Here is a 16,391-nt window from a genome sequence, read left to right as displayed (position 1 = left end):
TAATCGTATGAGGAAACTAAAAAAATTTCTCTTCCCAGTGTCTCAACTTTCTTAAGGCAGATAATTAGGAAACCGGAAACAGAAAGAAATGGGAAAAGAGAGTCCCTTATTAATTGATAATGAAGCTCATTGATTTAATCAATGAAGAAGATTGAAGAATAAGAGGCTTGGTTATATCATGTATTGTGAGGTAAGGAAGCTACCTTTTCTCAAAGGAAACAAACTGCTGCTATGTGTCATAGCCTGACTCGCTGATTTGTTTTTGAGGCATTATTCGCTTTGATTAAAAACAAACAAAAAAGACAAGAATAAAATACAAATTCAGCTAATGAAAAATCGATGGAAATCAAAAGAAATCAGAAAGGAATCAGCAAGGAATAGTCTACAATATAAGTTCTAGTTTCCCCATTCTTAGTTTATTGATTTTGTTAAACCGGCTGTCAAAACTTATGTGCAATGCAGACCATTAGGATCACTCTATTTTATTTCTTATTCATGAATAATACAAGAATGATTAAAGAAAAAATTGCTCTAGTTTTCTCGAGAACTATTCGACAGTTTAAATAATGTACCGTCCAAAATGTTTGTACTGGAAATTCCCTCGCTCGATTTTATTGCAACACCGTTCTTTTGGTTCATTACCGAGATGATCACACAATTGTTCACATGATGCCCTACCGTTGATTGCATTTACCTTTCCAAGGTGATGTCACTAAACTTCTGGATAAAAAGAAAAGCCTGCAAGATTTGGCCGAATTACCCTTAATCTATCCCCTTACAGTTATGTTGGTGTTAATGCCTATTTAGTCACCGGAAATTCATTGTAAAGGACAATAAAATTTCTATTAGTTCAGCCAATTCCTTGAGCACGCAGATCGTCAAGTGATGTTCATTATGTTATTTCATAATTTTTCTTCCTGTGACAACTCGTTCTCCATAATATTCAGTAGAGTAGTTTGGTGGTTATTAGCATGTCGTCAATATGAGCGTTCACTTATCTCACGGACGGGCGGAGATTGTATGCTTGGCTTGTAAGGGTCATAACTTTTTAGGGACTGGCCAAGGGGGGAACTGGTAAGTCTACTGTGGTAAGGGAAGTCATCAACAATTTTCGAGCGGCTGGAAAAGGTTTCTGTGGTATGTTCCAGTGGTATAGCATGCACGATCCTGGTGCCGCTTCTATCGTGCATTCCTATTATGGATCAGGAATTGCAGACCTATCACGGGGACAGCTGTCTGCTTGGTTGATTGGGACGCTCGATTAATGCGAGGTGTCACTGCGGGGATGGGAATAACAGCGATGGCAAAGTAAGCTTAAAACGGCAGAAACCGCCAGAAACTAATATGGACACACAAGATGTGTGTACTTTTATTGATTTTACGTGTTAAATGTTGATTTCTCGAAATATTTCTCGTGATAAATCGACCATATTTCGCTCCCCATTCTATTCTTAATAACGTGTTCAACGCTCATAACTTCGCTCATAACTTAACACATAAGTCACACAACCCGTGACGCTATCATGAATTAATCGTTTGCTTTTTCTCAAGACGTGAACTTGGACCAGTAAAGGACATTCTGCATTATGAATATATCTTTATATGGGATTGATTTTAGTTTTTGATCACGTGATTGTTGAAACCAAAGGTTTAAGTTCAAATTTAAACAATGCCTAACAATATCTTAACGACTGAGGTTGAAATATATTGTATAAAACCTTAAAGGTTTAAAGAAAGAAATTTAACGGTGGAAATATAAAGCATCCGTTCAACGGTAAGATACGCTTATACTATGGATGCAATAACAGTGAATTTAAGAAAGTTTCACTCCTCTGAGAAAATTAAACCATGTCTCTTAATGAGCGCGCAGCCTCACAACTTATCTTCCTGTGTGAGACTCTGGGGCTTAAACGGAAAAAAAAGAAACAGATTACGGCTTTAGAAAAATATGTACCGCAGAACCCGCCGTTAGTATCCAAAGGTTTAAGTGAAGGGTATTTCGACAATGAAACGCTTGCGTACAAGTAGAAATATGGCATTTCGAATCTAGTGCGATCTCTGAATCGTTCGTTCAACCCTCCTAAACAGATTCAAGTTGATAGCTGATGTAGAGTCATAGCCACTGGAAAACCACCTGATCAAGCACCACGGATTTCCTTCAGCGAGGGACAGTCCACAACATAAATAAAGGTCTGATTTTAGTTTTATGATCATCAATTTCTCAAATTGAACGATACTCAATAACATTAGTTAATGAGGATAAATTAAACGGTATAAAGCTACAGAGATTTGAGAAGACCGCTGGATAACGAATTTATTTCACTGTGGTGGCGATTCAATCGCGCCATCAATCTTATTCGTTATAAGAAATGTCAGGCTTTAGTGTTCGCCCCTTTGAAAGGTTTGATTTTCATCACAAGATCGATCTTAAGTTTCTTTTTTAACGCTAAGCTATCTTTGCGTGATAATGGACTCATTGTCTTCGTGAACTTTTCATTTTCTAGCGGGTGTGATTTGCATGATCGAAGCCAAAAATACTAAAAAAACTTAGTGACTGTATTTTGGTTTGGCACGTCACACTTTTCTAACTAATGATGGATTTGAGCATCCAAAAATGACACATCTTACTTTGTTTATTCGAAAACGCCAGGCTTTAGTGTTCGTCCCTTTTAGTTCGTTAGGATTTGCATCACGAGATCGACAAGATTGAGCGTACAACTAAAGCTTCTGTCTTTAAACAGTAAGCTATCTGTGCGTAAAAACTGACCCATTGTATACGTGAACTTTTCGTTTTCTTGAGGGTGTGATTTGCATGATCGAAGACAAAAATAGCAACTGAGATAATTGATAAAAAAAAAAAAAAAAGAAAACGGACGGAGTGGATCGGTAATTTGCTTGAACATAACCACATCACTGGTCTTACCTTTGAAGGTGTTAATCCAATGACTGAAATATGGCAACAAGTAAATGAGGAGGTAGCTTGGCCTTTAGTAATAATCAATAGTTATACTTAATAGTCCTTCATATTTCTTTTGAGAAGGGAAGAGAGGTGGGGGAAATGGACTGGACTACAGTTACGTTGTAGGATCCGCGCATCCGGAAGGGACTTTCCTGAAAACTCCCAATGGCAATAGTGCTTTTCAACCTTTTTGTTTCCTCTTTTCCTCAGACAATCGCAAGAAACTTGCAACTAGAGGGCACTAACACCCAGCGATCATTTCAATGATAAAAATTATATATGGCTTAGATTCTTGCATGTCTTTAAAAAATAACAAACAATTGCCAGCTTGACAAGCTTGCTTCCCGTTTAATTTAGTATTGATGTAAACATTACCTGATTTCTCGAAATGCGGAGAAATTTCGTTTTCGGGGTGATGGCTTTTACCGTTAAAAGTTTGGCCATTTTACGCGTAACGGTTAACATCATTCCATGAGTTGTTACCAGAAATGTTTAACAACTCGTTCCATAAATTTTTACCAGAAAAGTGTTTAACTGCTAATTTTTTTGGCCGTTTTACGCCTCACGGTTAATCTTATTAATTATTATTATTATTAACACTGTTACTGCCAATTTGTGACTAGGAAAAATGAAAACTGTGATTAAAAGTATTTAACAAAATTACTGAGAATAGGAACTGATCAATTATCAAATACCATCGAGAAAAAGATCAAAATGGTATGTTTTTTTTTTTTCCTGAAGTGATTCATTATGTACGAGACGTGAACTAGTGATTCTCATTTCACGAAGTGTTAGTACAAATTATAAATATATCTCTAACCTTGCAGAAGATAGTGAGAGTTAAACTCCCCAGTTTTCATGCGACTTTCAAAACGGAATTCGAATACTAATGGCGAATTAATGAGAGGGGGTCTGGAGGGCGAATCAACATTTACTCCGAAGATTTAAGTGTTCCATCTCAAACGAATGAATTTCGGTTTCGTACGTCACACTTTATAACCACTGCTGGATTGAACATATGTATGAAATAACTTATTTCATTCTTTTTTCACAGGAAACGTCAAGCTTCTGTGTCCATCCATTTCGAAAATTAAAATTTCATTACCAGATCGATACCAATAGAACCAAAGCTTCTTTCTTTAAATTAAACGGTAAGCTTGCTGTGAGCGATAATCAACTTTTCATGCACTGATATGGAAAACTGATCAGCAGTTTACTCCGCAGTGAATCTATTTCGGTTTTGCACGTCACACTTTTACTACTTCAAATCGACCATACTTGGTTCCCCATACAATTCTATAGGAAGTGTTCATTTCTTGTGAGTGACTACCGTGTCACACAACGCGTGACGCTTTCATGAATTAATCGTTTGCTTTTTCTCTAGACGTGAGCTTGGGCCGCCTCTGCTGACATCAGTAAAGGACATTCTGCATTATAAATATGTCTTGATATAGGATTGATTTTAGTTTTTGATCACGTGATTGTGGAAACCATCAGTTTCTCGAACTAAACGATACTGAACAATCTTAGTTATAATGAGGTTGAAATATATTATATAAAACCTTAACGGTTTTAAGAAAGCCATTTAATGGTAGAGATATGAAGCATCCGATCAACGGAAAAGTACGCCTATACTATGTATGCAGTAACATTGAATTTAAGAAAGTCTTAGTTTCTATCAAGAGATTAAAACATTTCTCTTCGTGAGCGCGCAGCGTCATGACTTATCTTCTTACTCGAGACTCTGGCGCTTAGACAGAGAAAAAAACGGATTACGGCGTTTAGAAAAATATGTACTGTAGAATTCGCCGCTAGACAAAAAAAAAAACAAAAAAAAAGAGATTTGTGCTCGTATGCCCGTCTATCGCGTCCTATTTAGGTCGAAATTTTCAACAGTTAGTGGTCATATGATAAAATGTTTATTGACTGAGTTTTGTTGGGCCGGACGGGAAAATATTAGGCTCCCGATCACGAAGCGAGGACCTCGCTGCGCTCCTACCTCTCAACCAATAAGTACACAGTATTTGGGTTTGTATGTCACACTTTTATCCCTAATGATTTAATTGAACATGAAAATTGAGAAGTGTTATTCTATTTTTCATGGAGAACGACAAGCTTAAGTGTTGATTCTTTTAAAGCTTTCATTTACATCACAAGATTGATCACAGTACAACCTAAGTTTCTTTCTTTAAACGGTAACCTATCTTCGCGTGACAATCGACTTATTGTCTTCGTGAACTTTTAATTTTCTAGCGGGTGTGATTTGCATGATCGAAGCCAGAATTGCTAAAAAAAAACCGAGTGACTGTATTTCGGTTGAGCTCGTCACACTTTTCTGACTAGTGACGGATTTTAGGTCCAAAAATGAAACATCTTCCTCTGTTTATAACATGTTCAACTCTCGTAACTTAGCAACAAGTCACACAACGCGTGACGCTTTCATGAATTAATCGTTTGCGTTTCCTCGAGATGTGAGTTTGGGCCGCCACTGCTGACATCGGTGAAAGACATTCTGCATTATAACTATGCCTTAATATAGGATTGAATTTAGTTTTTGATCACGTGATTGTGGAAACCATCAGTTTCTCAAACTAAACAATGCCGAACAATCTTAGTTATGATGAGGTTGAAATATATTGTATGAAACCATAACGGTTTGAAGAAAGCGGTTTTACGGTGAGGATATGAAGCATCCGTTCAACGCAAAAGTACGCTTATACTCTGTATGCAATAACAGTGAATTTAAGAAAGTTTTAGTTTCTCTGAGAAAATTAAAACATCTCTCTTCATGAGTGCGCAGCATCATGACTTATCTTCTTATGCGAGACTGGCGCTTAAACAGACAGAAAAAAGAAAGGGATTACGGCGTTTAGGAACATATGTACCGTAGAACCCGCCGCTAGTATCTAAAAACTTAAGCGAATAGTATCTCGACCATGAAACATTTGTGTACAAGCAGAAAACGGAGATTCAATTGGAGTCTACCGCAATCTTGGAATCGGTCGTTAAACCCTCCTAAAAAATGTCAAGTTAATAGCTGGTGGAGATCGTAGCCACTGGAAAACCACGTAATGAAGCACTACGGATTTCCTATATCAACGTGGGACAGTCCAGTTTTATGATCATCAATTTCTCAAATTGTACAATGCTCAATAACCTTATTTTAGTTATACGGTATAAAGCCACAGAGATTTGAAAAAGTTGCCGTAAAACCAATTTATTTCGCCTATTCAATCGCGCCATCAACCGCTTTAACGAAGGGCTAACACTCTAAACGTGACGTATCGCAAACATAAAGATCAAAAAAGTAGGTACTGGGCTTTGCCATAAGTGCCTTACCTGTCTACAGTTACTAAATAACTAAAGCTGATAAAAACCGAGTGACTAGGAAAGATTTTCAATCGCACTTACCAAGATGTTGACAGTGTGGCTGATGCTTTCAAAATGAAACAACAAAAATAACGAATTACTTTTCCCAACCTTCCTAACTTCCGCTGTCACAGTGTTTTAGGTATCCAGATCACGCGTGTTTAGGTTATTCCCTTCCCCCCCCCCCCCCCCCCCTCTGGGCTTATCGAAATAAAGGGAAAAGTTTTAAATTGCATACTTCTTGTGTGCCCGTATGCCCGTCTATCGCGTTCCATTTAGGTGGAAATTTTTAACAGTTAGTGGTCATATGATAAAATGCTTATTGACAGAATTTGGTGGGGCCAGTGAAGAAAATATTAAGCTCAGGGTCATGAAGAAATGACCTCGCTGCGCCCCTACCACTCCATCAATAAGTACACAGTATTTTGGTTTCGTGCGTCACACTTTTATCGCTCATGATGTAATTGAACATGAAAAATGAAAAATGTTATTCTTTTTCAACAGGAAATGTCAGGTTTCAGTGTTTACCCCTTTGAAAGGTTTGATTTTCATCACAAGATCGACCACAGTACAACCTAAGTCTATTTTTTTTTTAACGCTAAGCTATCTTTGCGTGATAATGGACTCATTGTCTTCGTGAACTTTTCATTTTCTAGCAGGTGTGATTTGCATGATCAAAGCCAAAACTACTAAAAAAGCCAAGTGACTGTAATTCGGTTTTGCACGTCACACTTTTGTAACTAGTGATGGTTCTAAAATAATTGAGATAGTTCGCACGCTCTCATAGGTCAACTGGTTAGTTTAGATGAGAGTATGTAAACACAGCTTGTTGGGACGTCACACTTTTAATATTTACCGGCGCAATTTGAAAACATTTCAAACTCACAGTTTTCCCAATACTCGCAACTCGCAAAGTAATTTCAAGTATAAGTGATAAATATCGGAATTGGAGAAAAATGTGCTAAGTTTTGATTTGGGGTTTGGCTTCCGTCCCCCCTCCTCAGTGAGGAACAAGAAGGAAGAAAAAGAGGAACTAGCGCTTTGCCTGCCTTGATGATCATGAACTGTACGGCCTCGTCGAGGGAGTTCAAGTAAAGACGACAAATATGCAACAAAATGCACAGTAAACATCGAAATGTATGGAGACAAGGAAACATTTTGGAAAAAAACATTTTGAAAAATCGCTCTACGCGCCCTACTTTCAAAGAAACCATAAAAACTATATATCACTGAAAAACTTATAAAGTATGGAACAAAAGTTTTAAAAAGTTCTTTTTTTCCCCAGCAAATTTAGTTTCAGTGTTTTCTCTAAATAAAGTGTAAATGAAATGAAAGTTTGGAAATTTGACCGGATCTTGTTGACAGTAATCTCAAATCAAAACTCACAATTTCAAGGCAGTGACAAAACAGTTTTTTGTTACTGCCTTTGCTACATTACAAAAATGAAGAAGCCGTTTGTTCGTTACGGCTGAACGAAGACAAAAATCATGCTGCTTAGGTCTCTAAGGCAGGGTAATTAATTTATTTTTAAAAAATGACATTTAGTTGCCCTTTTGGTGTGCCCTGAGCAGACGCCGGTCCCTCGTAAAAATACCGAGTAATCAAGTCGATTTTGAAGAACTTTCTGGCCTAGAAATAAACACAACTAAAACCGAAGCAATGTGGTTAGGCGAATGGAAAGACAGAACAGATGAACCCTTTGGTTTTAAATGGCCAAAAGAACCTGTCAATGCCCTTGGTGTCTTTTTTTCTCATAACCAAGAAAGTGCTAATAGACTGAATTTCGGTGAAAAAATACGTAATCTCGAGAAAACGCTAACCACTTGGCAACGGAGAAATCTAACTCTTTATGGAAAGATAAACATAGTCAAAACACTTGGGATATCTAAGTTAATTTACTCAGCCTCCGTGCTCCCTGTTCCAGATCACTATATCCAAGAAATAAATAAGCTAACTTTCAACTTTATTTGGGCAGGAAAACCCCCTAAAATAAAAAGAAACACCATAATTGGAGAAAAGAAAGATGGCGGTTTGAAAATGTGCGATTTTAATATCATGGAAAAAGCACTCAAAATAGCTTGGGCCAACAGAATTCAAGATGAATCAAGGTGATACTTTTATCATGGCGTTCGGACGCGGCTTCAAGCTCTCCGCAAATTTATGTGTGTTTCTCTGTATTTACATCACTTTGGAGTTCTTCAGGTTCTCAGATGTATATGAGAACACTTTGCTTAACGATAGAGAGACGTATTTTGTTTCCCAGATGAATTGCAGGGCTGAAGTTGCTGGTGCTTCATTTCATCGAAACGAACCGACCCGGAGGCAAGAGTCTAATGGACGACTGAAGAGTGTTATGCTTTGTAAGCTTTTTCATCGTGCCTGTTTTGCTTTGACTCTTATTGCTCTTGCTGGTGACATTGAGATTAATCCCGGCTACCAGACATTTGCTGATATCAAGTCCACTAGAGGTCTCAAGATTGCTCACTTGAATATACGAAGTCTCGCAAACAAAACCGACTCTCTGCGTCTTGAGGGAATTAACAACAAAACTTTTGACGTGCTAACTCTGTCCGAGACTTGGCTGGATTCCTCAACAAGTGATGCTGAAATAAAACTCCCTGGATTTGTGTGCATAAGGTTAGATCGCACTGGCAATAAAGAGGGATATGGCGGAGTTGCTATATATGTAAGAGAAGATTTGGCGTTTCGTTTGCGGAATGATATATATACTGGTGGACAGGAATGTTTATGGATTGAGTTAATTCGAGATAAATGTAAGCCAACGTTATTATGTTGCGCTTATAGAGCACCAGATGCCGATCTCCGCACTTTTATTTCGTCTCTGCGAGATAGTATGCCTGCTGTTGATCTTGAAAAATCGGATGTGGTCATTTTAGGAGATCTAAACGCAAACATGATGCCTAATTCAAAATTGCCCAAGAAAGACAAACAACTACTTCTCAACTTCTCGCGCGCTTTTGACTTCACACAGCTGATAAAAGAGCCTACTCGAATATCTGACACCTCACGGACCTTGATTGACCTGATTTTTGTCAATAATGAACATCGCATTGTTAAATCTAGTGTTGTTCCGTTTCCATTGAGCGACCATTACCTGGTGTTTTGCATTCTAAAGACTGGTGTGCACACAAAAGCACATCCAAGAATGTTTGAGTATCGCTCTTACAAGAATTTCGATGCGAATTCATTTAACGAAGATCTTAGGAATGTTCCTTGGCACGTCGTTGACAATGAAAACAATATCGATGACGCTTTATTAACTTGGAACAAACTGTTTTCAGAAGTTGCAGACGATCATGCACCTGTCAAACGACGACGTGTGAAGGGAACACCTCTTCCTTGGATGAATAGCAAAATTAGCGAATCAATGAGAGATCGAGACTGGTATCATCGTAAAGCACGTAAATCGAACTCAGAAAAGCACTGGAACACTTACAGGAAACTGAGGAACAAAGTAAACCGCTTAGTAAAATCTGCTAAGTCGAAATATTACTGTGACATGATCGAGGAAGCCAGAGGAGATCACGGCAAAATGTGGAAAGCTGTAAACGAAGCATGCAATCGTAATTCATCCTCAGAAAAGGTTCAGTGCATCATTTCCGATGGCATTCAGCACACCACTTCCAAATCCATTGCTGTTGCTTTGAATAACTTCTTTGCATCCATAGGCAAGCGCCTAGCTGACAAAATAACGACTACCTGGTCGAATTGTAACTTGGTTTTAGAACAACCGTTGTCTCAGTTCCAGTTAACTGAACTAGAGGAATCGTTTGTGCTTCAGCAGCTTACCTCTTTGAAGACAAATAAAGCAATTGGTTTGGACAAAATTAGTGCTAGACTACTCAAGAGCTCTGCTAATACAATCACTCCCTCCATCACTAAGCTGTTGAATCGATCGATTCTTACTGGTAAATTTCCTAAATTGTGGAAATGCTCAAAAATTACAGCCTTGTTTAAATCAGGCGACCGGTCAAATGCATCGAACTATCGACCTATCTCTATTTTACCGACACTCAGTAAAATTCTCGAGAAAGCCGTGCATTCCCAGTTGTACCAGTACTTGGTTATTAACAACCTTCTCACAAGGAAACAGTTTGGATTCAGGAAGGGGCTCTCTACTGAATCTGCTTTGACATCATTTGCTGATGAAGTCTTATTGAACATGGAACAAGGTAAACTGTGTGGGGCCGTGTTTTTGGATTTAACCAAGGCTTTCGACACCGTGGACCATTGGATTTTGTTACGCAAGCTTTCCAAATTTGGTTTATGTGAGAACTCGCTTCAGTGGTTCCGCTCTTACATTACTGACAGGAAACAGCGTACATGTTGTGGGAATGAGTTGTCTGATGAATTGCCAGTTACCCATGGGGTCCCTCAGGGAAGTATTCTGGGTCCTCTGCTATTTGTCATCTACATTAACGATTTGCCAAGCGTTCTAGTGCCTGTCAAGCATCACTTTATGCAGATGACACGGTGATCTACTGCTATGGGTCTTCCTCTCAGGAGCTGACTGAAAAGCTCAACCAAGACCTCCTGGCTGTGGCGAAATGGCTGAATGAACATAAGTTAACACTGAATCTGGAAAAAACCAAATGCATGCTTATAGGCAGTAACAAGAAGTTACAGAGGAAAATAGCTCTAACTGTTTCAATCTTTGATCATTGTATAAACAATGTTACTTGTTTTAAATATCTTGGAATCTTAATATCGTCTGATTTTTCGTGGACAAATCATGTCGAATACATGGCAGGGAAAGTTAATCAAAGGCTTGGCCTACTTGGACGCATTAAGCATTTGTTACCGTTTAAGGCGCGCATCCTTTTTTATAAAAAGCCTTGTTATGCCCTTATTCGAGTATGCTGATTTAGTTTGGGGAGACAAACATAATGTAACTTTAATGTCTAGTTTGCAAGTGCTTCAAAATAAGGCGGCTAAAATAATATTAGATCGACCACTGTATTCCTCTGCGTCTGATGCGTTAACTACACTGAAGTGGTTAACACTAGAAAAAAGGCGCTTCCAGCGCCGATGCGTACATGTATATAAATGTCTTAATGGTCTCACGCATCACGAATTAACATTAGTCACTCAGCAAGAACAGCATAGTTACAACACAAGAAATAAAGCAAACCTCAAAATTCCATCCGTTAAAAGAAACTGGGGTAAACAAAGAACTGGCTATCATGCTGTAAGTGATTTTAACTCGCTGGACAAAACTATACGAGCCTCTGATAATGTAAATATTTTGAAGCGTCAGATTTTTAATTCATTGATTTAAGTTTTGTATTACACATAAGATACATTAGTTTTTAGTAGCATCTTTTAGCATTTTTATTCATTGTAAATTTTTAATTTTTAATTTTCGAGGTCCTTTTTGTAAACCACTTTTTAGTGAAAAAGTTTCCTCATTAAAGATTGTCATTATTATTATTAAGATGACTCACAAGCCTCCTGGAAAATTATTCCTAACCAGCTCTTACACAAACATGGTGGTCTTACTTTTCTAACAAAATGCAACTTTACACCAAGCACACTAGACCTCGATGATAAGCTTCATGCATTTTACAAAAAAGTGTTAGATTATTGGTGCGAGTTTGAAATCTTAACGGGCATCGATTCCAAAACAAATCCTAAAAACGAAATAGTGTGGAATAACAGAAAAATTCTTATAGGAAAAAAACCTGTCTTTTACCAAACTTGGTATGACGCCGGTATTACTAAGATAAGCGACTACTTGTTAAACCAAAATCAGAAATTTTTGAAGTGGCATGAATTTGTCACAAAATTTAATTTAAATGTGCCTTTCACCACATACTATGGCTTGGTCAACGCAATCCCAAAAGACTGGAAAGCTATTCTTACAAACCCTATTCCAAACGTCACACACGCGAACACCACTGTAAACAGCCTAAGAACCAGTTCTATTTACTCTTCTCTTTTAAACACTGTCTTTGTTCCTCCCACTGCCGAAACCAAAATTCTACGCCACGGATTTACAAAAACTACCATCAAGAACATTTATCTTATGCCATTTAAAGTTACAAACGAAGTTAAAATAATAATGTTTCAGTATAAAGTGATTCATAACGTGCTTCCAACTCGCGCCACTCTTTACCGAGACGGCATTTCAGAGAGCCCCTTATGCAACCTATGCAATACAGAAAAACAAACGTTGCATCACCTAATAATAAACTGCACACTAATACTCGACTTCTGGATTCTGTTTCAAGACTGGTGGCACCAAAAAACAAATGAAACAATAACGTTATCCACAAGTCATATACTCTATGGCTGGCATTATAGGACAAAGCATTGGCAAGTCCTAAATTATTGCCTATTGTTAGCCAAATATCACATTTTCTGCACAAGCCTTTCCGGAGACATCTTAGATTTTCAAATCTTCCTACCGTTCATGACGGGAAAACTTGAAATCCTAAAAGAGATCGCGACCGCAAAAAAAGAACTTCCGAAATTTTATCGCACGTGGGCTTTTTTACTTTAATTTTTCATGCTGCTGTCGTTTTAGGTTAGACTTATACTTAATTTCATAAACATTTGTTTAAGCTATATCAAAAGTAAATATCCAAAGAAATGTAGCATTTTTGAGACCTGTATGTTTACTTGTGATTGTCTTTTAATTGAAAAGAACTTTGTAAACACGCCAACCGTAAATTAAATTAATGTTAATAGTATTGTAATACATGTATCGTAATGTAGTGTATGCATAATTTGTGTAAGTATACGTATCAGTTGTGTAAGTAGCAAGTACAATGTAAGTGTAATTAATACTGTAAGTAGTGTAAGTGATGGTCTTGTAAATAAAATTGTTTAAAAAAAAAAAGTCGATTTTGAAATTAACGCAGGGGTCACATAATTGAAAGAAGTCGGTGACGCTGATTGCAAAATGAGAAACTTTATAGAGTGAGACTACATTTTTCAAAATAAACAAACAGTGACGTGGTTTGATTAAATTTCCTGAACTTAAGACTCATCAGATATATTGACAACTGACATGTTTAAACGTTAAGTCAAGTACATGCGTATTCAAAGTGGGGAAACTTTGCATCGATATTGGTTGAAAGCGAAGGTAGTTGATTAATTTATCTTACTTGACCAATACTGTTCCAATGCTGGACTCACGCTTAAAGACCAGCGGTTATGTGTTATAAGTAGGTCCAAAATTAACAACCAATTGCCTAAATTTAGATAGATTTTGCCTTTTGGATATTTCTCAGATATCATTGGCTAATTTTCAGCTGGCTAAGATGTCACTTTTTTACCTATGTATTTTCTACCTTTCTTTCACTTCATTCGCTTGCTGTTTATCACTTCCCTTTATCGGAATAGTAGTTGAGATCTCCGTGCTCATCTGATTAAGTTAACAAATTCTTCCAGCTTTTGCATGATTCAATTTTGATCTCTTCAGATTCACCGTAAAAGGAAATATCTCATTCAGAAAACAACTGGTTTCCTTGGTTTCCCATCCTGTTATCACTGAAAACTTTCTACTTGAATATTCTCTTCGCATATCTTTTTTTTTCCCTCTAATTGCTGCTTCCTGTTCTCTGTTATCGCACTTAGCTTGTTTTGAAGCCAAAAAAAAAGTAAAAATACAAAATATACCACCGACAGATATTGGCTACATAAGTAATTAGAAAAAAGGCTATAAAACGCACAATTACAAAAATGCACGGTCATTCAAGGCTACTGTTCCTCAGTGAAGGCGAGGCCGATCTTTGACGAAGAAAATGGCCGTTGTACAGTTGTGTATATTAGCGCTGTTTGTGGCTTCCACAAAAAGTAGCAGTATGTATAACATGTATTCCAACATGATCATGCTCGATGACAAAGGAAATTACAATGTTTCCCACAACTACTATGAGTTCGCAGACAGACTGGAGTTTATGGTGCAAGTAAGAACCACAGGTTGGGTTGGTTTCGGTGTTGCTGGAGTAGCACCAAATAATACCAGTAACTATGATGTGGCAATAAGGGGTGTGAAAGATGACGGAACAAGCTATCTACAGGTAGGTCGGAATAACAAAATGTAAACTATCTAAACTCAAAAGAAAAAAACGCGGGCTCGACACATGTTACGATTTTTGTCTGATTTCTTTCATTCAAGTTAAGACGCTAAATTCTGATGGCGAAAATATGTAAAATAAAAGTGAAGAATTTAACTTACAAAGTATAGTGGAGATATGGACGCAAGTCTCTAAATTTAGAGAGAAATGGCATGTTTATTGTTTATGTAAAACATTTGGTATTAGTATACTCAAATATTAATATTGTTGCTTCACAAATTTCGTCTTTTATCTATTCTATTAATTTAAAAAGTCTATTAAAAAACTTTAAGCTCTGTTCCCTTCGAGCAGTTCTCATCATTCACCCTGTCGGGGTCTCCTTTTCTGTCAAAAGGTGGAAAACAACGGTTATTATTAACTCAACTAATATTTTAGACACAGAGCAAATACAATTATACCAAGCACAATATGTAAAAATATAAATGGCTAACACCTGTGTCTGATTGGCAGAGAGGCAGCTTATTTATAAAATGTACTATAGTACCATTATAACTAAGCAGATTTACATAACGCTCATCTTTCGTCAGAAAAGAGACATTTGGAAGCTCTGACATGTTTTACATTTCGATTTTCCCAATCCCCTTGAAAGATTTATGGGTTGTTCTTGTGTTATAGATCCTTTAAGTAATAGGTAAACATAGCAACATAACATTGTTTTTTTTTATTTCCTAAATTTCAATAAAAAATATGGCTGCTGCCATTAATTTTAGTCATTCGTCGTAGTTTAAACATTTTTGTATTGCCTGTTTGTTTTGTTGTTGTTGTTTTTTTTACATTATTTCCAGTTAAGTTTACATGACTAAGACTATGTTGACTTTTACAATTTCCTTGAACAATAACTTCTTTAAGAATCGACGGTATAAGCTATAAATTCAAAGAAATATCATAAATCATATATCAGTAGAAATTCGCAAATGCTGCAATCTGATTGGCTACGCAACTACGTAGCCTCATACTGTCCAGGTGTCTAAAAAAACCATGAGCCTGTTTCGTTGTTAAGTTTTGAACGAGTTCAACTTAGAAACAGTTAAATCATTCGCTTTTGATTTCTCTGTGTGAGAATTGATTCAGGCTTGGCTCACGTCAACGACCACGCGAAAGAAATCTTGAACTCATAGGGCAATTTTCAATCCAAGATTACGTTTGTTTGTTCCACTCTGTCATTGATCCAGAAAACTTGGGCCACTCTCTTTCAACCAATCAGATGCAAAACTAAAACCAACCACGACTTAGTCGCCCGTGTTTTCCCGCGCTTTAGACAGTTTGGTTGTGTTCACTTTGATTTCTTTTTGGCTCTTCAGAGTATTTTTTTCTTTTGATTGGCTGTTGGGATTACTTTGGTTTCAGTTTTACGACACTTAGTCAAAAAGCGCTCCACCCGAAATTTCAAGGGTTGAATATGAACAAAACTGGGAAATGTCACCCCAACTCAACAAGAGAGAGAAATTCACAAACGGAGCAAAAATCGTCAGGCAAGTCGTCGTTCCATGTAATAGCGCTAGTCTTAATTTCTTAATCCACCCAAAGGAAGTAGTGCAACTGATTCTACGTGATATCAGTACGACATGCGCGCAAAAACACGTAAGCGTATCTGTTAACCACAGAGTTGTTTGGCTTTAACATCCTGCGTGCTAACTTTTAACACTGATAACTAATACATTTTTGGTATGTGTGATTTGTTCAGACAGTCGGTCCACGCTGTGTAATAACACATTACACAGCCATCCCTTCCAACAAGGTTAATGCAGCTGTTTATTTTGTTGTTGTTGTCTTTTTGTTGTTGTTGTCTTTCGTTTCAGGGCCATAGAGGTGTTGCAAATACGGCCACCGGGAATTCCCCCTCGCAAGAGAATTCACATCCACTTTCAAGTCAGGAAGTCCTCATAAGTGACTAAAGACAGAATTTCTCCTTACAATATCAAAACAATATAAAGCAGACAAGTTATGCGAATAAAAAA

At 37.3% G+C, this 16,391-nt stretch overlaps 1 protein-coding gene across 1 annotated transcript in view; it reads left to right on the top strand.

The window, feature by feature from the left end:
• The window catches only part of LOC149036606 (uncharacterized), a 102,302-nt gene extending 85,934 nt beyond the window's left edge, over window positions 1-16,368 (top strand). Inside the window, exon 3 of the mRNA XM_089189440.1 lies at window positions 16,233-16,368. Within this exon, the coding sequence (XP_089045566.1) occupies window positions 16,233-16,328 (96 nt within the window). The 3' untranslated portion in view covers window positions 16,329-16,368. The remainder of the gene's footprint in view (window positions 1-16,232) is intronic.
• The last annotated feature ends 23 nt before the right edge of the window (window positions 16,369-16,391 follow it).

The sequence above is a fragment of the Pocillopora damicornis genome, chromosome 12 (genome assembly GCF_964200805.1).
Source record: "Pocillopora damicornis chromosome 12, jaPocDami1.2, whole genome shotgun sequence".
NCBI lineage: Eukaryota > Metazoa > Cnidaria > Anthozoa > Scleractinia > Pocilloporidae > Pocillopora > Pocillopora damicornis.
Note: the sequence above shows the minus strand (reverse complement) of the source record. Positions and strands in the feature narration are given on the sequence as shown.